The 23,875-nt window shown below is 36.6% G+C and overlaps 1 protein-coding gene across 1 annotated transcript in view; it reads right to left on the bottom strand.

Moving 5' to 3' along the window:
* Positions 1 to 256: 256 nt before the first annotated feature.
* LOC131162924 (uncharacterized) overlaps positions 257 to 23,875 on the bottom strand; it is a 72,958-nt gene continuing 49,339 nt past the window's right edge. The window contains exons 8-11 of the mRNA XM_058119546.1: positions 23,709 to 23,757; positions 2,630 to 2,730; positions 1,062 to 1,171; positions 257 to 980 (exon numbers count right to left, since the gene is read on the bottom strand). Of these exons, the coding sequence (XP_057975529.1) occupies positions 638 to 980; positions 1,062 to 1,171; positions 2,630 to 2,730; positions 23,709 to 23,757 (603 nt within the window). The 3' untranslated portion in view covers positions 257 to 637. The remainder of the gene's footprint in view (positions 981 to 1,061; positions 1,172 to 2,629; positions 2,731 to 23,708; positions 23,758 to 23,875) is intronic.

The raw sequence follows: 23,875 nt of genomic DNA, 5'->3' as shown, positions 1-23,875 counted from the left end.
CACATGGGAGACTGCTAAGAAGGGGTAACAATAGATTCCTACACAACGAATTATCTAGTGCAGGATTCAAAGAATGCCAAGTATACAGAGCTGGTATAGACTTTGCTGGAACTAGATTTTACCTATTGAATGCCATAGATACAGTTCCAGAGACTCAACTGGATCTATATTCTACATTGCAGCTGCAATGGAGGCAAAGAACCTTCTACTCTAAACAAAGAAAAGAAAAAAACAAACAAACAAATGACAAATAATATAAGAACCAATCTTCAATGCAATATGAGATGAATAATCTCAAAACATTACTATAATTATACAAACATGTACTTTTAGTGTAAAAAATTTGAGCAAGCCTAAAAACTAACCTTACAATAAATATAGCATAATAGCTTAGCTCACTCGTGCTCTCTCACACGCTCACACACCTTGAGCTATTTCTGCAACCTAACTGCAACGACTGCCGACAAAACAACGACGTGAAATACAAGTTGGAAAGAGACATGTATGGGCTGCTGAAATCTGGAAGGACTGCCCACAGAGAGAATTCCTTTACAAGTCGCACGGTGGGAACAAAGCTTAAAACTTCCCCAAGGCTATCAGTCTCAGGCAAACAACACTACAAGCACCCATTCATTCCCTAAAGAAAGTTCTTTTGAAAGGTTCCTGATGAAAATCGGGAAGTCAATCCCTGAGCCATGCTATCAGAATCAAATTTGATGCTTTTCTGCCCAGCTGTCAAGTCCTTCTCACGATCCCAAGGCTTCCATGGATGCTTTCCCACCCATTCCTCTTTTTCTGGAGGAAGCTGCTTGGATTTTCTTTTTGAATGGCTCGAAAATTCTTCTTGGTGCTTTTGTACTAACGATTTTGGTCGCCTTGCTTTATTGTATTTCTCCACCAAATCAGCATCTGACCTTGCCTTCATCTTTTCCTCCTCATTGGAAGCAAGTGCCGCAGCCTCATTATAGGCCTCCAAATAACTGTAATGGGATGTCACAGAATTCATCAAAGCTAAACAATGTTAACAGGGCTAGACAACAGAATATTAGAGAGCACTATACTTCATCTTCGCTTTCTCGGCTCTGTCAGAAGGGGTATCTGTCCACACACTAGTATCACCACGCCCTTTAGTGCTTCTGCTAAATTTTGTCGACTGCATAGTCATACCAGGCTGGGGAAAAAAAAAAACAGTAGAAGATTCAATTGCCATCAAGAAAACTACTGCTTAATAGCCTTGTGTTCCAGTTTCAATAAAAATGAAAATTCATAGGAAATCTGAAAAAAAATAATTTTTTGGGCAAAGTACACAAATTTCCCCCAAATTTTGCTAATGGATAAGGACTGGCTTTGACTTTTTTACCTTTATGAACAATAAAATAGTTACAATTTTTCCATCCCATACCATATCCCCCAAAGATTTCTTTCAAAATTCTACATCCTCCTGCATGCAAATGACACACTCACTCCAAGTCTCTTCATTTATTAAAACCATTGACCCCTTGCTCTTTTCCTTTGTGTCATGTCAATTGGAAGACTAAGTTCCTTCTAAGATCAAGGCTTCCATCTTGACTTCGAATTTTAACAGGATTAACACAAATGACTTGTCATAAAGTAGAAACCGTAGAAGGTCCACAACCCAGATATTTGCATGATGTGCCTCGAGTCTTAGGAGACTAGTGCATGCCTCTTTCAACAATTCCAGGGGATGAGACAGTTTTGGAATGCTTTTTTATCCTGTTTTGGTAAGCATCAGTGGTCTCAAAATATAGATGTTTTCTTATTGGTGTGATTCTGGGGTTTTGGGAAAAGTAAAAAAGGAAGCTTTTATGGACATGTTTGGTGCATGCTATTCTTTGGACTTTGTGACACAAAAGAAATGCAAGAATTTTCAATGTTCAAACATAATCTATCCACTCATTATAGCAAGAGTTGTCTTCCTCGCTTCTTATTTGGCAAACCCTTTAGGAATTTATGGTGCATGCTATTCTTTGGACTTTGTGATACAAAAGAAATGCAAGAATTTTCAATGTTCAAACATAATCTATCCACTCATTATAGCAAGAGTTGTCTTCCTCGCTTCTTATTTGGCAAACCCTTTAGGAATTTATTGGCGGTTTCACTGTCTGATCTCCAATGGGATTGGAGGGCAGCATTATTGTAATTGCTTTAATTGATTTCTGGAGGATGTCTTGCCCCACAAATTGTACTTCTGTTTTTTCTTCTTTAATGGAATTTTTATCCTCTAAAAAAACCAAAACAAAAAAAATATTATCTTTCCTGAATGCTGTAACCCCAAAGTCCTAAACAAATTGGAGTATTTGTTGATATTTTGGATCAAAAAGAAAAAGAAGAGGCGGCAGCTGAGGTATGTTTTGTTTCTCAAGTTGGTTTGATAACAAGCTCCCATCAGCATAAACATAAAATTATACCTTTTAACCAACATAACTAAGGAGCCAAGATCAGGACGGCTCACATGGCATTAGGTGATTAATTATACTCCTCATCATACAACAGTTGTGTAAATCTATGCCAATCTAGACAAAGTACTACAGTCACTAACAGCCTCTTGGAGTAGAGCAACTATGATGCAATGAGGACATATAAAGAACATATAGAAAGAGGGCCATACTTTCCTCTCAGGAGGTAGCGTTGTCATCCACTCATCTCTTTTCGATCCCACTTTCACTTCCATCTCCGCAAGAAGCTCATCATCACCCTCCATGGATATACCTGATAAACATGCATTAGCTTGCACTAGAGAAGAAATAGTAAATAAATAAGTAAGCTGAAAATTTAAACAATCCAACATCCCCGTCATTTAAAGTCTTTCAAGCAAAATCTCTAAGGGTTTTTCATTATAAAGCATACAGTGCATAGCGAAAAAAAAAAATCATGCATCAGTAGTTATCCCATCGCTTTGAACCATCACAGAAAATAGATTCCAGGATGCTGGCAACTCAATGATATCTCCAAAACCTATATCCATCAATAAATCATTTGATGACATCAATTGTTCAGTGCTTAAATATATTGATTGAAATAACTATAATTTCTCTTGAAATCTATATATTATATATCCCTTTTATTTTTTGTATCAGATAGTGTCCAAACCATTGGCTTTGCCAGTTCTCTAGTTAAATGCAAAGCACCCTGTCTGCATAAATTGCAGTCCCTTTTTTGTCTGGGTGTGGTCCCATTATTCAAGGAGTTTTATTGTTTTTCTTCTCTAGGTTGGCGATTGATATAAGGACCTAATATCTCCATATAATTTCTGAGAAAAAAAAAAAAAAAAATACAGGGAGCAGCTTGGTGCACAAAGCTCCTGCTTATGCATGGTCCAGGGAAAGAGGCGGACCACGATGGATCTTAGTATGTAGTCTTACCTTGCATTTTCTGAACTCCAATATCATTACTGGTACTGATATATTTTTTTCATGGAGGGTGCAAGTTCAAGCTGAATGCCAAAATTATGAATTTAAAAGAAAAAAGTATTATTTGACATTTTTATGGGAAAATATTGCAATTTTATTTATGTTTAGAATTTTTTTTTTAATTTCCATGGGTATTTCAAGGTCAAAACATTCGGGATATACTCACAGTTGCTAGAATTGTACGATTCCCGATTCGAATCGAACAGGCAGTAAATCGAGCCGAACGTGGAGCAGAATCGAACCTGAATCAAGCGATTCAGGCTGTGAATCGATGAAACAAATCAAATTGTGCGATTTGATCGATTCTGGTCTCTGGCAGCAAGTACATGTCCAACTGGTTTAAAGGCCAATAAAAACCGAATTTTACCCCTATTTTTTTGCACAATTTTTTTAGTTGTGCGCTTTACGTAGATTCTGTCCCAAAGGAGAGAAGAAACAAGACCTTTGGCCTCCCTTTCAGCACCCCTCTGTTCTCTCTTCAACCATTCCTCTGTGCTCTGATTCTACCATTGAGATTGAGCTTTGAGGGACTACCAGTACCAGTCTTCTCCTCTATTGTTCCTTTTCTGCCATAGAAGAAGGACAAGAGAACCAGAAGAGGGACTGGTTACTCTTTGTACCATTGAAGAACCAGTCGGCACTAGGCAGTTGTTTTTCTTGTGACAGGGGAGAAGCCCAGAACGAGAAGAGTCGGTGCTGAATCTGCTGATTGAGTGATAGGTAACTAATAATTAATAACTTTATTTGGTCTACTTTCATTTGTTATATTTTAATCAGTTTTCTGTATACTTTTAATTTACTTTTTTACTTTTCTACTTATTTTAGTTTTTAAAGTTTTAAAGAAAGCCTATATATTAAAATAAATGATATTTGTTTCTTATAAAACACAATAAAGTTCAAATCTTTATTGTTTTTTATGACACATTCTCTTAAAATATAGCCTTAAAAACCACAAAGTTTAATTTTTTATTAATATTTTCTTGTCTTGAATGATTGAATCATTCTCTTTTTTTTTTTTTTAAAGAATGCATATGCTTGTGAAATACTTAAATGTAAAATATGATGGACCATTCACTATTGAACTTTTTGATATTTTATTATTTTATAATACTCAATTATTCATTAATCGTTATACTTTAGAGTGTTATACTCATACCATATTATATATTAATATACAAAATATAGAGTTATAAACTTATAATAAACCTCAAGGTTTATTTTTCACCAATGCAATGCAGGTTTGTTGCTTTCAAACCTTGAATGCATTGGTGAAAAATAGGGAGCTGGTGGTTCAAAGCATATGCCAGTTTTTATATGGACATGCTTTACCATTCAACTTGGTGAAGAGTCCATTATGCATCAATGATGAAGATGGTTGGGGAATATGGAAAGGGATTGATGCTCCCAAGTTATCATGAGGCTAGAGTTACACTTTTGAAGAAGGAAGTTGATAGTGCCAAACAATTATGGAGAAATACAAGAAAGAATGGGTGAAGACCAAATGTACTTTTATGTCTGATGGATGGACTAATACAAAACAAAAGCATCTCACAATTTTTCTTGTTAATAGCCTAGTGGCACAATTTTTCTCAAATCAATAGACACTTCAAGTATGGTGAAGGATGCTTATAAATTATTCGAATTGCTTGACTCATTAGTGGAAGAGATTGGAGGGGAAAATGTGGTTCAAGTGGAAACTGATAGTGCCTCAGCTTATGTGGGTGCCGGTGACTGATAGTGCCTCATGTGGGTTCCAGTGAGTTGTTAATGGCGAAGAGGAGACATATATTTTGGTCTCCTTGTGCAGCCCATTGCATTGACTTAACTTTGCATGATATTGGAGATTTGCCTATCTTTCATAATACAATTCAAAAGGCTAAGGAGGTGTGTGTCTTCATTTATTTACACATATGCGTGCTTGACATGTTTACAGAGTTTTCTAGAAAAAAAAAAGAATTGAAGAGAGCTGGGTTACAAGGTTTGCTACATCTTTTCTCATATTGAAGGGTTTTGATGAAAACAAACTCACTCTTCGAGCCATGTTTGCATCAGAGCAGTGGGCCATGACTCAATATGCTTCGAAATTGGAAGCTAAGAAAGTGGGGGTCATATTATTGCATTATGATAAGTTTTGGAAAGCAATAAAGTATTGCTTCAAGTGTGTGAGCCCACTTGCGAAAGTTCCAAGGCTTGTTGATGGTGATGTGAAACTGGCAATGGGGTATATATATATGAAGCCATGGGTCGAGCAAAAGAACAAATTGCTCAAAACTTTAATCATCAAAAGAGCAAGTATGATCGTATTTGAGCATCATTGATACGATATTGGACTTCCAACTCCATAGGCCCCTTCATGCAACAGGATATTTCCTTAATCTGAGGTTAAGTTACATTGGCCAAAAACTAAATCAATTTGATAACATGCTATATGAGTGGTAAGCCTATTACCTATACATTTATTTTTTATCACTTCTTTTATTTGTAGGTTCCAATATCGTGATGGCTTTAATGCAGACATGGAAGTCAAAATTGGTCTATATAACACTATTGAAAAAATGTATCAGGATGTTGAAACGAGGATCAAGATTTATCAACAATTGGAAAAGTCCAAAAAAGCTGAAGGGATGTTTGGCTTAAGCATGGCTACTCTTAACAAGACGCAAGAAACAAACCAGTATTATATCAATAGTTGACTAATTGTCTTTATGATAATTTTTTCATAGTTTAATTTTTTGTTTTTTGGTTAATAACCAAAAATACAATATGATGTTTATTCACTTTTTATGATTATATCTATAGCTTTATGGTGGGAGAGCTATGGAGAGGAATGCAAGGAGCTTCAAAGATTTGCAATACAACTCCTTAGCCTCACATGCAGTGCCACCGGATGTGAGAAAATCGGGAGCACATTTAATCATGCCCACTCCAAAAAAGGAACCGATTGGAACAACAAAGACTAAATGCTCTTATCATTGTTAAGTACAATATTCAAGTAGAGCTAGCACAAACGAGGAGGCAACAAAGTGGTGAGACATATGATCCAATTCGTTTATCAAACATGGAATCAGATGATGAATAGATTACCCAGAAGGAAGGCCCTAGTCTACCAGAAGACGTTTCATGGATGAATGCCAATGAGTGCTTTGAAGATAATGGAGGAGTTGGAAATAGCAAGAAAAGAAATAAAGGTATAAGTTGTATGAAGTTATATTTGTTGCTCTATAAATAATTAGTTTATGAATGGAGGATGGAGCATTAAAAATAATTGACATGTTTTAATAATTTTATAATGTCATATGATAATGTAGGAGCAAGGAACTTGAGATTTGATCGAAGTAAGAAAAGGAAAAAATGTTGAAGAAGATGACATTGAGCTGATTGATGAAGAGGAAGGAGATAAAGAAAAAGAGGAACAAGAGGAGATGATTGTGGTAGACGCTGAAGATGATGATGATTGCAATGATGACGATGAACTTGCATTAGGGGAATGGGATGATGAATGATGATGCACTACATCGCACATTAGCAGTCTATATTCTATTATAGATGGTTTAGAGTTTAGTTTGTTTTGTTTTATGAATATAAGATGCGGGCTTCTAGATATCTTTTTTGTTTTTGAAGATGACATCTCATAACATGTGTTACGGTGTTAGACAACGGTGTTAGACATACAATCTTGTGGCAAATTACTGTAACTTGATACTCGGTAGCCATGGGATGGATAAATCATGGAATATTTTTTGTATATGACTAGTTTTTCCTTTATATAAATATATGTAGAGTTAAATAGATCATGGTAGGATTCAGACCTACAAAACTTGCTTCAAGTCTTCAACAGTAAGAGTCGTTCTAGTTAACAACATGATTTATCCATATTTGTTGAAATTTCAATGTGTTTTGCTATTTTATTTTGTTGTAAATAAATGCATGCCATTTGGAATCAATTTTTCAAATTTTGTATCAAATCTTACGATCCAATTCGTGATTCCCTAAATTGGAATCTCGATTCACGAATTGAATCTCGATTTGACAATTATGGAAACACTTTTGAAGCTTTTAGGCCTTCTAAGTTCAGAAACTAGGAGCAATGATTTCTGCCCAAGTATTGGTCCGATAGTAGATTTTTAATATAGAGTTTAATATAGGATAAATGGCATGTGAGTCAAGTGCATGTGGGCTTTTATCCTCCGCAAGGGTAACCATTTATCCCCCTTGTTAATGGTCATTTTTATCATTTAGCGTTATTAGTATGTGGTAGTGTTACGTTAGTAAGTGTGAGTTAGTAAGGACATTTTGATCATTGGTATGTACTTCATATATGTTATAAATAGAAGAAACCTATCATTGTGATTAGATCTTCCATTTTACTCAATAATTCAACATGGTATTAAAGCAAGATCTGACCTAAACCTAAATTGCATAACTGCCGCTAAACCAAATCCTAAGCATTGCAATCCCATGCAAACCTGCTGCTGCAGAAGGAACATCAGCATCACCAAAATCCAGGAGCAGGTTCAGGAGTTGCCAGAAAATGCTGCAGCTGCAGGAAAAATCCTGGACGCTGCTGTCCTTTTCAAAAATTTAAGAAATACTTCATATTTTGCAAAACTAACCGCATAGCAAGCCACAGAACCTGCCAATCTGCCATCCTGCAAAAATTCACAGCCATAGGAGCCTCCACATGCAGCCAGGCGCCAGCTGGAAGCTGGAAATGCTGACCCCACGCACCAGCGCACAAGCCTTTTCAGCAGCCATTTTGCTCCAATTCCTTCTCAAATGTCTTGAATACTTCCCTACACCATTAAGTTGTTTATCATTTTTTTTTTCGTCCAAAGATATCACCATTTTTAGTTGCACATGTGCAGCATCCCAGGAATGATTCAATGTTATTGAGTTCACCGACGCCTGAAACAGTGGTATTGCTGTGTTCATGATTCTTTTTTATCTTCTTCATCATGTGCCCATGGTTTACTCCAGTTTTCGAACATTGTGTGTTGGGATGGAGTCCATGAAATACAGGAGAACGTTGTTTTCTGTGTTTCTGATTCGCTACTGTAATGAGGCTGTGTGTTTTCTAGGAGGATTTCCCAAATCCCAAAAGTATGTTTCCCCCATCAAGCACTTGTTTGAGTGAACAGCACTCAATAGCAATATCAGAGGAAGAGTATTCAAGGTTTTTCCAATATCAGGCATCCCAACAAGCATCTCATCACATTGCATCATTTGCCTATAAAAGTCATCCTACAATTTGTATGTGATCTAGTATTTCTCCTATTGGTTCTTGGGTCATTAATTGCCATTGACTCTGCCACCATTGACTATATGAATGGTGTACCCAAATTCATCAGCCTTCCAATATTCTAAAAATCTACCTCAAGTTACCATTGTTGATGGGTCCACAACTCCAGTTAAAGGGGTAGGATCAACAAATCATACTCCCACCATCTCTCTTTCTTCTATTTTATATATTCCTTAATCTCCTTCCAATCTCATGTCTATTAGTAAGCTAACAAAGTCACAAATTGTTCTATGGCCTTCTTTCCTAATTTTTGTTTATTCAGGATTTGAATATGAGGAAGCAAATTGCTACAAGATGTAAGGCTCATGGACTTCATAACTTTGAGTCACTCTCTCCTCCTATTGGTTGCACAGCAGCTACTACACCACTTCAAATTCATTGTTGCCTTGGTCATTGTCCTTGAGCAAGTTGAAGCAGGTAGTTCCTACTTAGTGCTCTATGTCTAATCTTGAGTGTGAGTCTTGTTAGTTAGCATAACATTTTCGTGTTTCCTTTGCTTCCCACGTCAATAAACAAGTGGTTAATCCTCTCATGTTAGTCCCTTCCAATGTTTGGGGCCCTACTCCTGCCATATCAAAGTTAAGGTTTCATACTTTGTTACATTTGTTGATGACTACTCCAAGATGACTTGGTTATATTTAATGAAAGATCCTTTTGAGTTGTTTAATATCTCTTGTGCCTTCTATTCTCAGATTAGGACTAAATTTGATATGTCAATTAGGATACTTCATAGTAATAATGCTAAGCAGTACTTCAGTATCCAATTCAGTACCGATATGACAAATTCCAATATGATCCATCAATCATCTTGTACCCACTCCATAACAAAATGGGGTAGCAAAGCAATAGACATTTTCAAAGTCACTTGTGCCCTTCTGTATCAAATGAACTTTCAAATTTTTTGAAGTGATGTCATGTTCACTGTTTGCTTTCTCATCAATAAAATGCAATCCTCTATTCTTGGTGGTAAAATCTCATATTCAATTATCTTCTTTAATGCTCCTTTGTTCCCACTTCCTCCTCATATTCAACTGTGTGTCTTTGTCCATCAGTTAAGTCAAGAAATGGGCAAGTTGGATCCTCGAGCTATCAAATGTGTCTTTCTAGGCTATTCATATACTCGGAAGGCATATCAACGTTATAGCCCTACCTTAGATCAATTTTTGGTTATGCTGATGTCACCTTTTTTAAGTCTACACCATATTATTTTGAGTCCTTGAGTTTTGTTGACCTTGATGAGTCTCTTTCTCTACCTAGCCTTCCAAATCCTAACCTATGCCTAGTCCTTCTACATCTTTATCCAGTTTAAGTCCTTCTCGTGACCTCGTCCCTTGGATCATCCCAATTTGCAAGTATACGCACGGCAACTCAAAGGAGGAGAGCCGCCTCCTACCTTTACTTTTGCGCCTCAAAATCCCTTGTCAGATGATCATGTTGCCCAAAATTTTTATCCTCCTATAGGTGTTCAGAAAGTTAAATGTACTTGTATCCAACATCCAATCTCCAATTTTGTTTGGTACAATTTCATCACCCTTGTATTATTATTTTTTAAGTGCTCTGCCTTTTGTTGCTTTTCCAAAATCTACTTATGAAGCCCCTATCCCACTCTGGGTGGAGGACTGCAATGGTTGAAGACATGTGTGCGCTACATAATAGTGATATTGGGGATTGGTATCTATTCCTCCTAATAAGTCTGTAGTTGGTTGTCGTTGGTGTACAAATTCAAAGTCAATCCAAATTGTTTTGTAGCTCGTTTAAAGACCCGCCTTGTTGCCAAAAGATAGGTGTACAGTTTAGATTATTCTTATACATTCTCTGCAGTCACCAAACTTGCCTTAGTACGTTTGTTCATCTCCTTAACCACCACTAATAACTAGCTTTACATCAATTAGATGTGAAGAATGCTTCCTATATGGTGATCTTCAAGAGAAGGTCTATATGGAGCAAACACCTATGTATGTTGCTCAAGGGAGTCAACTTACATCATTATATGGTTTAAAACAATCTTCCAGAGCATGATTGGTTGCTTTAATGCTATAGTACTAGAATATGGACTCCAATGGTGTGCGGTAGATCACGTTGTATTTTATTGTCGTACTCCATTTGATAGGATTCTCCTTATTATGTGTGTGGATGATATTGTTATTGCTGATGAAATTTGATTAATGTATCTAGAGCCTAAAGCATTTCCTATTTCCTATATACTAAGTTTCAAACCAAAGATTCAAGACCATAAAGTACTCATTGGGTATAGAAGTATCAAGATCTCATATGAGTATTGTCTTGTCATAGAGGAAATATGTTCTTGATATTCTAGATGAGACTGGATTGAAAATCCAAGCTTGTTGATACACACATGGATTCTACCAGTAAGTTAGCATTAGATATGTATAATTTGTTGCCTGACCCAAGACGGTACAGGGAATTTTTTGCAGAGTTGAATTATCTCACAATCGCTCAATTGGATATACCTTTCGCAACAAGCGTTATGAGTCAAATTCTTGATTCTTCGAGAACAATCACCAAGATGCAATTTGCATCTTGAGTGACTCAAAGGTGCACCTAGAAGAGGTCTCTTATACCAAGATCGAAGTCACACTTATATTGAGGGATATACAAATGTAGATTAGACCTGGTCACCTTCCGATAGAAGATCTGCAACTAGATGTTGTATCTTTGTTGGGGCTAATTCAATTTCGTGGAAGAGTAAGAAACAAACTGTGGTGGTTAGGTCAAGTGCTAAATCACAGTATAGGGTCATGGATCGCACTACAGTGAACTTGTTTGGTTGAAGAACATGTTGGAAGAACTACATTCACAGCCAATGAAGTTGATGTGTGATAACTCCAACCCAATCTTCCATAAGCAGACAAAACACATTGAAGTTTATTGCACCTTTGTTCGGAAGAAACTTGTGCAGAAGCTCACCACAACCACTCATGTGAAGTCTGATTTGCAGCTGGCTAATTTATTCACTAAAGCGTTGGGGCGTGCTCATATTAAATTCATTTGTAACAAACTAGGGGCATATCATATCTATGGTACAACTTGAGGGGGAGTGTTAATGGTCATTTGGTCATCTAACATTATTAGTGTGTGTTAGTGCTATTTTAGTATGTGTGAGTTAGAAAAGGTATTTTGGAGATTCAACTATACTTGACATATATTATAAACAGAGGGAAAGCCTATTATTGTTATTAGGTCTTCCATTTTTCTCAATAATTCAACACCCCTTTCCCCCTCCCTTTATTTATCTCCCCCCATCTCCCCTTCATTTTGCATCAATTCTTTGCTCTAAACACAAGATATAATACATTAACCAAAAGTATAACCAAGGAGAAGTGCGATCAAGGAAACAAATGTAAAGAGTTAAAGCTAAACATTGTATGAGACAATAAAAAGGTCTTGCTCTCTCTCATAAATCCCCCCTAGGGTTTTGAATGTTGTCGTCGTTGCTCTGACACTGCCACAACAGTGCTCCAACGTTAATGCTAATATGCAATTGACAGCCTTATTCATCTCTCTCTCCCCCTCTCTTTTCCCCTCTCGATAGTATTCCTCCCTCCCCTCATGCGTGCGTTGTGATGAGGATTGGGCTAGGTTTTGCTGAGCCAAGCAATTCAGATCAAAGGAAATTCCTTCGATCTACATCTAGATAAGGATGAGGGGAGATCATCATTGCTTATGGTCAAAAGAATGATGTTTGTAACTGATGGATTAGGTTATCGAAAGAGGTTGTTTTGTGGTTTGTCTAAGGATTGATGCTTTTTGGTCAAATGAAGAGGGGTTTTGGAGTTTTCACAAGTGTATTACAAATTATTGGTTGTCAATCACGTGGACGAAGAAGGGAAAGTTCCCGGAGTTAAGTTTGGGTTGGAATTATAGGAGATTTTTTGTGTTCATTCCCAACAGCAAAAACGGTGAGGGATGGAGAAGATTCGCGAATGCTTTCTAAGATTTGGCAAAGGATTATGAAAAGATTTGGGAGTTAGGGCTGCAGATGGCCATCCACACTTCAAATCATGGAGGTAAGCCATGCTGGAAGGTAATATACAAGGAGGCAAGAGTCACAATAGTCAAGCACTCTCTGGAGATCGAGTAATGGTAGTCGTTAAGGAGGACAAGTTATGTAGGTGTGGCAGTGTAGTTTAGATGAACAACACTGAGCTTCTGAAGTCACCAATAGTTGTCGTTAATCTGCCAGAACCAACCATAGCCAACCATTCATCAAACTGTCACCAAACTCCGAAGGCTACAATCTTCTTCAACTAGCTAGAATTACCTGAGAAGTAGCTAGGGTTCCAACGGAGGAGTCATTCATTTTAGAGACTACTAGGGCTGCATTCAGGGGGGGGGGGGGGGAAGCAAAGTGATATGGGTTGGGAGGTATGATTTTTGTTTTGGACCAAGCTCAACTAATTGATAAGAAGGGTATGTCTTTTTAATACAAACTGGGTCATTTACTTGAGCAAACCCAAGACTTAGGTTTATCCAAGTTGGGCACTGATGAGGAGTCTAGGATAGGTCCTCATTCCTTGGGTTCTATTTAGAAGGTAAATGGCGAAGGTCAGGATGATGGACAGGGAAATGAGGAATTAGAGAAGTCATAGCCGAATTTCTAGAACAAGAAGGGCCACATTTTAGTCCTTAGAGCTTAGGAAATGAGCATTGGGAACGAGGAGATTAAACTACACATTTAGAGTCCATCACTTCAAACTTCAAGTCGGGTTAATCAAACTCTGGTACATGCCTAGACTATAGTTCAGAGCTAAAATTGGACTACGGTATTAAAAATGTAACGAAGCTAGACGAGTGCTCAAAAAATGGGGAGGTAAGATGTAAAAATCCAAGAGAACTATGGGGGAGATTGATGATATCTTGTGCCTGGATTTTGATAGATTTTAGGGTAGTAAGGTGTATGCTCACCAGAAGCTAGATCATATGGGTGCCGAGATGAGGAAGATGTTTGATGAGATGAGAGAAAATTCTTGTGCGACAGGGACAAAGCTTCTAAGGGGAGACTATAGGAGAATGTACCATAGTGAAAAACTCTCTTACAAAGAAGGAGGTTGGGGAGCAGCAATAGGGAAAGGAAAGGAAAGAAAGTTAAGCAAATTTGGGGGGGGGTGTAGGGGGGGTAATTTCAGATTCATAAAGTGATCATTCGAGTAAATTGAACTGTGCTGGGGGCTTATTGTTGAATGAGATTCGGAAAGAATATGAGTGCGCTTCTAAAATTATTGCAACGAAGTAGGAGATTCATCTTATGCTCATCCTGCCCTGTTGGAAGGTTTGGAGGGAGTGTCTATTTTTTAAAATGATAGTTTAGTCAACAATTCACAGCGTCGGGATGGAATATTGCCTACTCCTGTGGAAGAAATTCCCAAGGAGGATTTAGAAGCCCAAGATCTTTTGGATAAGCTGGATTTAAAGTTGAATGATAATGGAGGAAATGAGGTTCCCTTGGATGATGGCAAAATTCGTAAATTGAGGGGTCAAAGAGAATTAGCAAGTTTGAAAAGTTCAGCAAATTACAATGGAATGGGTCTGAAAAGTGATTTTCTTGGTTAGTTTTATCTTAGTTTGATGGTGTGACCTTCCATTTTTTTTTTCTTTTTTTTTTTTTGTGAACTCCTTGTCCCCGCACATAGTACCTTCTTTTTTCCCTATCTAACATACTTCCTTTTATCATCAAATTGTATTAGATAATCATGCTCACAATTCAGACAGGATGACTGGGGCAAGAATTACAAATTGACTAGAGAATGCACTTTCAACAATACCAATAAACAGAGTGAAGCATTGAGCAGGTCAGCCGAGCCCAAGGACCTCAACAAGGGATTAACAAATATTGGATTAGCCCAAGCGCAGCCCAGCATGACCAACAGGCCCGAATTGGCCAGGCCTCATCCAGAAGAAAGGCTGGTCTGCCCAAATCTCTTCTTTCAATCTTCCAAAGTTTATCAAATTCAATAGCAGCAAGGCTATTCCTGTTTGTAACCACACATTCCAGACACACCCACAAAGCCAACAGCAGGGCATCATGATCTCATACCAGAAGACAGTCATCACAAGAACAAACACACAAGACAGCCTTGGTGACATAGTCTCCAAGCTGAATGCCAACAGTAGCAGCTGCAACAAAGACCACTGACCTGCAAGTGGAATTTCCAGTCACAGAAACAGCAAAGGAACCTGACAAGAACACTTCTGAGTCAAGTACAGTGTTCTTTTGCAAAACCAAATGTGATCACCATAATTTTCCAGATTAGAGCAACTTTTCACTGTCTAATCCCCTTTAAGGCCTGTTATTATTCACTGTTCAGCCTGAACAGCGGTAGTCATTTGGGCTGTAAACCATATGATTTCCAATAATTCTTCTGTCAGCGGCAGGCATGATAGTAAGTGTTACTTGCTACTTTAGTTATTCAGCATTACTGCTGTTATTGCTATGTTATTAAGCAAGAGTTAGTGCTAGTGCATGTGCCTGTGCGTCTCAGTAAGGGTATTATAGTCATTTTATGTACTTAGCCTATATTATAAATAGTGGAAAAGACCTACCATTGTGATTAGGTTCCAATTTACCCAGTACTCTTAACAGGGTATCAGAGCACGGTCCCAAAACCTTAAGTGCTGCAGCCACTGTCAAACTGAAGCCTAAATTTTAAATCCTCTACACTTCTACCCCCAAAGAAGAATTACTAGCACCACCATAGGCCTCAAAACCATCCAGCAGTTGCTAGAAATTTACTGGATTACACTGCCAGTTCAGGAATACCAAAACCTCTTTAGATCTTAGAAACCAACACCATAGCCACCCACAGACTGATCTGCTAAACCCTGAAAACCCATAGACGGAGCTGCCTACACACTCTGGTTGTAGGCTGGGGTCCATGAAGCTTCATACAGCCAATTTTTGTCCTGAATTAATCGTATATTGTTCAAATCCCTATACAAAACAAATTATCGAGTTTTTGGTGATGGATTTTTTGTCCAAAGATCTCATCTTTTAGTTGTTCATGAGCAACATGCCATGAATGATTCTGTGATACTGCTGGAGGCTGTCTGTCGATGTTTAGTGAGTTCATTGGTCCTGAAACAATGTTATGTTGATGTATCTTGTTCACTGTGAGCTTCTGATTTGCTTCAGTGGTCGAGGTTGTATATCACAATATCTTGTTTGTTGTGTTAGTGATTACTCCAATTGTTGAGGACTTGAGGTCGCATGTGTTGGCATGGAGTCATAAATCCCAGAAGTATATTTTCTTCATTACCATGGTTTTAAATAACAGCCGCGACTGTTACGTAATGCCGTTACGTAACGGTTTTTTTGGTTACCGATACCATTACACACTGCAAAATCAGTAGGAAGAAAAATCATCGTCGTAGTGGCTGTTATGGGCCATGACCATTACGTAAAGGCCACTACGGCCGTTACATAACCGCTACAGGACTATTACGCCAAAAAAAATATTTTATTTTTTACTTTTTCTTCTTACTTTTTCCCCCTCTTTCATAGATCATTCTCAATATACTATGTGACAAGAGGGGAAAAGATTATAATAAGGACGACAATAATACAAAATTTACTATTTTTTTAAATACATACAAGAGATGCATTAATTAACAATTTGTAAATACTAACTTGTTAGGAAAATATTTTATTTTGATAATATTAGTAATTTTATATTTATGTTCTATATTTTTCAACTTCAACCTTCTTTCTTTTCTAGTTATTTTATATTTGTATTATTCTTTGTCTTATGCATCTAATAGATTAATGGAGTGTATAATGTATTTTGTTTTATTAATTAATTTAGCACACATAAGAATTTATCACACAAGAAAAATGAGAAGTATAAATACATGCACACATGTATTTTTCTATCAATGGTGGTTTAAAACAAATGTAAACTTCTTGCCTTTACCAAATAACTTAGTTGAACTAAAGGATCCAAAATACACTAGAACTCTTTCTAAGAAGAGTTAAAAACTTAAAACATGCAATCATGCTAATATGCACAAGGTTCTGCATGCTTGGAAAAAATTCAAAGCCATTGCACCCGCTTCCCGTTATGTAACATCCACTACTCCCACTTCCCGTTACACCCATGACCGTTACATTACACTACCCGCTATCATGATTTAAAACCATGTTCATTACTCACTTGTTCAGCCATTGGTGAACAGCTTACCATAACTCTCTCAGAAGAGGCATATTTGATGTTCCTATAGTACCAAGCATTCCAACAAGCATCTCATCACATTACACCTTTTTCTTAGAAAGGTAAAGCAACAGCCTGACTATCATTTAGTATCTCTCCCACTAGTCCTTGGGTCATCGATTCTAACTATATGATAGGTGTAAGCAATTTTTCTGCCCTCCAGTATTCTGAAAACTTACCTCGAGTTATCTTGCTCATGGGTGACAAGAACAATAAATCCAACACCGTCAATATCTCTCTTCCTTTTGTTTTATATATTCCTAATCCCCCTTCAATCTCATGTCTGTTAGTAAGATTATGATGTAGCTCAATCGTTCTATAATTTTTTTTCCTAATTATGTTGTTATTCAGGATTTGAAGACAAGATAAGACGACTGGCATTGAATGCAAAGCTGGTGGCCTTTACTACTTCAAGTCACTCTCTCCACCTATTGCCTGCACTGCAGCTGCTAGACCACTTCAAATCCATCATCGCCTTGAACAAGTTAAAACAGCTAGTTCGTGCTTTGAGTTTTGTGTCTAATGTTGAGTGTGAGTCTTGCCAAGGAAAGTACCACCATGTTCCCTTTGCTTCCTGAGTAAATAAGAGGGCAGTCAACCCTTTCATCTCAGTTTATTCAAATGTTTAAGGTCCTAGGAATCTAATGTCAAAGTTAGGGTTCCGATATTTTGTTACTTTTGTCGATGACTACTCTAGGATAGCTTGGCTCTATTTAATAAAAGATTGTTTAATATCTTTTATTCCTTCCATTCTCAAAAAAAGTCATAGTTTGATGTACCAATCACAATACTTAGTTCTAAGATGTACATCAATACCCAATTCACTAAGAATAACTACGATATGATCCTTCAATCATCTTGTGCCCACACTCCATAATAAATGGAGTCACTAAGAGGAAAAATAAGCATATTCTCAAAGCACTTATACCCTATTTTATCAATTGAACATCCCCAAAGTTTTAAAAGAGTCATGTCGTGCTTACTACTTGCTCTCTCATCAATAAAATGTCGATCTCTATCCTCAATGGCAAAATACCCTATTTAGTTCTCTCCCAAAGACTCCTTTGTTCTCACTCTACACTCCCCCCCCGGGGGAGTGTATAATGATTGTGTGTCCTTTTTCCATCAATTAAGTCCAGGAATGGTGGTAAGTTGGGTCCTCGTGCCATCGAATGTATTTTTTTGGGCAACTCTTGTACTCAAAAGGGGTATCGATGTTATAGCCCTACTTTAAACCAATTCTTTGTCTCTGATGATGTTATCTTCTTAGAGTCCACACCATACTTTTGTAATTCCTTCAGCCATACTAACCGTGATGTGTCTCTTCCTATGTCTAGCCTTCCGAATCCTAACCTATTATCTTTGCCCAATCCTCTCGCATCCTAATCCAGTTTGAGTCATTACCATGGCTCGAATCATCCTAATTTGCACGTGTACATAAGACACCAACACAATGGAGGAGAGCATGCTCCAGTTTCTACTTCTATGTATTTAGTTTCCTCGCCTCATGATCCTATTTCACATCTTCCTATTGCTGTTTGGGAAGTTTGAAGTCCCACCTTGTTGCTAAAGGATATAATCATGTGTACAGTTTGGATTATTTAAACACATTCTCCCCAATTTACAAACTCGCCTTTGTTCGTTTTTTCCTCTCCATAGTCACTACTAGCCATGAGCCTCTACATCAGTTAGATGTGAAAAATGCATTCCTACATGGTGATCTTCAAGCGGAGGTCTATATGGAAGAATCACCTAGGTTTGATGCTTAGGGGGAATCAATATTAGTGTTTCAGCTAAGGAAATCCTTGTATGGTCTAAGGTAGTCTCGCCATGGTACTTGACTTTGGTCTTCAACAATGTGCACTATATTGCTTCTAGTAGGATTTTGCTTGTCATATATGTGGATGATATTATGACTATTGGTGATGATGATCAAGGTATTCAAAGCATATTTTCTACAAACTAAGCTTCCAACCAAATATTTAGGATCATTGAATCTCATATAAGGACCATTTTGTCACAAAAGAAGTATTTTCGAAACCTTTAAGATGAGAATGGGCAAGATCCAAACTGGTTAACACACAAGGTTCCTAACAGCAAAATAGTGCCATAAGTGGGTGACTTATTGGATGATTGTGAAGGATACCATAGAATTTAGAAAGTAAACTATCTCAAGGTCACTCAACCAAATAGACCTTTCGCAACAAGGTTGTGAGCTGGTTTCTTGATTCTTTGAGAACAAGCCATCAAGATTGCAGTCATTCATTTCTTAAGATAAAGGTGCACTTAGGAGAGGACTCTTTTACCAAGATCAGGATCACATTCACATTCAAGGATATACAATGCTTGGGTCACCTTTCAAAAGAAGAACCACAATCAGGTTCTATCCTTTTTTTGGTAGTAACTTGGTATACTGGAAGAATAAGAAATAAATTACGATGGCCCCGGTCAAGTGCTGAGTTAGAGTATCCGGACATGGCCCACACTACATATGAGCTTTTTTGGCTAAAGAACTTGATTTCCATCATTCTTAACCTATCATTCATATAGCCTCCAAACCAGATTCCATTAGCAAACGAACACATTGACATTGATTGTCACTTTGTTTAGGAGAAACTTGTGCGGAAGCTTATTACAACCACTCGTGTGAAGTATGACTTCCAACTCACTAATTTACTCACTAAAGCCTTAGCGGTGCTCGTGTTAAAAATCCATTTGTAACAAGTTAGAAGCATAGTATTATGATCATTCTTATGCACTCAGCATATATAACAAATAGAGCATGAGATCTATCATTGTGATTAGGTTTTCCAATTTACAAACACTCTTAACAATGGGAATTAAGTTTGGGACTTAATAGTGGGGAAGTAGTAAGTCTTCATGTTAAATGCTTCACATTTCAAAACCACGTGCACGCACTGAATCAAACACTACTTTCATCACTTTTTCAATTCAGCACTTATTAAATTCAGAACTTTTTTTAGAAGCACTTCTGCATAAGTGGTTCCAAACTAACCCCTAGTGCTATTAATTTCTTGATTATCAAGTTTAATCTTCTCTCAACTACTACTCCTTATATATGGAAATTACATATCATATATTCTATATTATTCCTACTTATCCTAAAATCTTTACTCTAATGCAGTTCTCAAAAGATCTAGCTTAGATTCCACTTTGCTACTACTATCATCAATCAACACAATATCATCTACAAACAACATACACCAAGGGATCTCATTTTGGATATTCCTAATAGTTTATCAATCACTAAAGTGGAAAAATAAATAAATAAATAAAATAGGGACTAAAAGTAGAACCTTGATGTACGCCTATTGTGATGGGAAAGTCTCTAGATTCCCCTCCTATAGTCCTAACGCTAGTCAATACTCTATCATACATACCCTAAATGACCTCAATATATCTACTGCATACCCCCTTCTTTTCAAAGACCCACCAAAAGAACTCCCCAGGTAATTTATTATATGCTTCTCTAGGTCAATAAAAACCATATGCAAGGCCCTCTTCCTTTTCCCTAAATTGTTTCATTAAATTTCTTCAAAGATAAATAGCTTCTGTTGTTGATCTCCCAATCATAAACCAAATTGATTTTCTAAAATCCTCGTTTCTATTCTTATTCTATGTTCAATTACCCTTTCCCATAATTTTATTGTATGGCTCATAATCTTAATTCCATGATACTAAAATTTTGAATATCGCATTTGTTTTTATATAAAGGTATTAACACACTTTTCCTCCATGCCTCCTATTTTCTTGGTTTTATGATAATGTTGAATAGATTAGTTAACCAAATATTTCCTTTGTCCCCAAAACATTTCCAAACTCCAATTGATATTTTATTTTGGTCCTATAGATTTCCCACTTTTCATCTTTTTTAACGTCACTTAATTCCAAGGACTCTAATTTGCAAATAACTCTCCTATTTTTAGTTTTCTCCTCATTTGTCACTTCCAAGTTCAATCTTTCATTTCAATTTTCATTAAACAACTTATCATATCTTCGCCACCTCTCTTTTATGCCTTCTTTTCTTGTTCAAACATTATCATTCTCACCCTTTATACATTTACATTACTTAAATCTTTACTTTTTCTTTCTCTACTTCTACAAAATTTATAAATGTCTTTTTCTCCTTCTTTTGTATCTAGTCTAGCATATAAAGTATCATAAGCTCTATAGTCAGCGTCAATGACAGTGTTTTTTCATTCTCTCACTTTTTATATTTTTCAAGATTTTCTATATTTCTATAATTTTGCCATATTTTATTCCAATTTCTTTTTGTCTTAACGGCTTTTCGGATTTATTGATCCCACCACCAACTTTCTTTATTACCTGAGTATCTACCTTTGCATTCACCTAAAATCTCTTTTACTATAGTTCACCATGTTAGCCATTTTATTTCAAACAGTATTTGCATCTACCTTACCCCCTATTGTCTAATCACACTCTTTGATCATTTTATCTTTGAATTTTACTATATTATCTCCCTTCAAGCTCCACTAGCTAATCCTCTTGTATTGATTTATGTTACTCTTTCTCTTTCATTTTTTAGTATGTATATCTAATACTAGGAATTTATGTTGTGTAGTCAAATTTTCACTTCGGATAACTTTATAATCCTTACAAGATAGATGATCCCCCTTCTTAGTTAAGAAGAAATCTATTTGGCTTTTATTAAGCCCACTCTTATAAAGCAAGTATTCAATATAACCAAATCGTAAGACATGGCAAAATCTAAGATTATATCACCAGCCTCAATTTTATCTCCATATACATGGCCTCCATGTATCTCTCATAGCTTATGTTATCCTTTCCAATATGTCCATTTAAATAAACTCCTATGATATCTTTTCAGACATTGGTATCCCACGTAAAATACTATTCATATCTTCCAAAATTGCCTTTAAGATTTTCTACTAAGCCTATTTGGGAAGCATACATACAAGTGACTATTACTATCTCCACACCCAGAACTATCCTGATTTTAATGACCATATATATCCCCCTATTCTTTTAACATCTACTACATTATCTTTTAGGTCTTCGTTTACAATAATTCCCACTTTGTTTTTATGTTTCACTTTTCTAGTGTACCAAAGTTCAAATCTTGATTTTTCAAGTTCTCTAGCTTTCTCCCCTACTCATTTCATCTCTTGAAGGAAAATTAAGACTAAACATTATTTCCACTATTTCCGTACTTTTGCTTGTAAGTGTCTCTATATTCCAAGTTGCTAAGCTAATCCTAGTTTCTTGTGCTAACTTCATAGGCCTCTCCCTTCTACACTAACCGGATCTATTCCCTTGACCTAGGTGAATTTGGTCAGACTCATGATAATAACATCCAACAAAGTTTTATGCTGGCTGTCAGGTCGGGCCTAAAAATAGTTTAACTAAATTGATTCATGCTGGGCAGCTCGGGCCTGCAAGAAGAAAGAGTTGATTCAACAATCAAATACCTCAACCAGCTATAGGACTTCCCAACATTAATTAAAAGTCAACCGACTATCACATCTTCTCACAAGCAAGATAAAACGCTTTTTAATTCAAAATTTTAAACAAAAAAAAGGACACACAAACACGTTTTTCAACCATTACTCTTGACAGTTTACCATTTACAATAAGTAAAGAATTTTCACTGCAATATCAAACATTGATTCCATGTTTCTCATGAAACACGATAACCACAAAAAAGTGATGATTGGCATATCAGCCATATGCCCATACCAAACAAAACAATTCAGAAAGTTATTAATATAAATCATTGATAGAAATACCAGCTATCACCCTCACAGAAGCGACAATGTTAACCATCTCAGAAAATTTGAAAAGCAAAAAATAGCCCTCTTAAAGATCAATGAAGATGTAATATTCATAAATAACTAAAACTGAACTTTTGCAATGGCCTGTGGAAAAGCTTCGACTAGAACTGCAGATCAAAATATATAAGGGAAAAAGAGTTCTAATCATAAACATGAAAACAGAAGCACTGCTAAAAACCCTATGTTCTACAGCATAAGAAAAGAAAGGTAACTCCACCAATAATAGGAGGATGAGTGATTTACTCTCAGCTCCCATTCCTTTCAACAACCATTCCCCCCCCCCCCCCCCCCCGCCCCCAAAACCAAGCTGATCTTTCAGGTATCTGATCTGGAAATGGTCAACAGATTTTTTTACTATATAATTATTTTTCTCAACATACGATACCCCCCCCCCTGTGGGGGAAAAAATCATCTCCTTGGAAATCCTAATTTCAAAAGGAGCCCGTATACCAAGTGACACTACAGAAAGTCCTAGGTCATCCTAACTTAGTCCAGCAATGAATCTTAAGCAAAAAAAAAAGACCCTTTTCAAGTGTTTAATCGTTTTAATTTCCATTTATTTGAAATAAGACTTTTCCAATCACAATTCAAATAATCATAGGGCTCAATAGTAATGGATTCTTCACATAATTTATTAACAAGATTTTATGCTAATACAGCATCATCTTACACAATTTAATTACCAAAAATCTTACCTTAATGGAATACAGCAACACTATTCAATTTCTGATCAAAATGACCCAACTAAAACCTTTATTTCTAATAGAGGCATCATACATATCCAGCTTTCTTATATAGTTATATACTTATATAAATAGATACATAAAAATACACATTTTTGCAGGCACAAGGAGAAAGATTGAGATTAAAGATGGAAGGTTGGCTAAAGCAAAAGCACTCAATTTAGCAGAAAACTAACCTTGCAACCGCCTCCATTGTGCAGCCTCACGCATTGCTCGCAGCTCAGCCTACACAAGTAAAGTACTCATATTAAAATAATGACCATGAATGAAGTTGATCATTTCATTTACTCTTCCCTTACCAACAACCCCCACTCTAAAAAAAAATAAGTAAATCAACAAATAA

The sequence above is a fragment of the Malania oleifera genome, chromosome 8 (genome assembly GCF_029873635.1).
Source record: "Malania oleifera isolate guangnan ecotype guangnan chromosome 8, ASM2987363v1, whole genome shotgun sequence".
Classification (NCBI taxonomy): Eukaryota; Viridiplantae; Streptophyta; class Magnoliopsida; order Santalales; family Ximeniaceae; genus Malania; species Malania oleifera.
The sequence above is the reverse complement of the archived record's forward strand: the minus strand, read 5'-3'. Positions and strand labels throughout refer to the sequence as shown.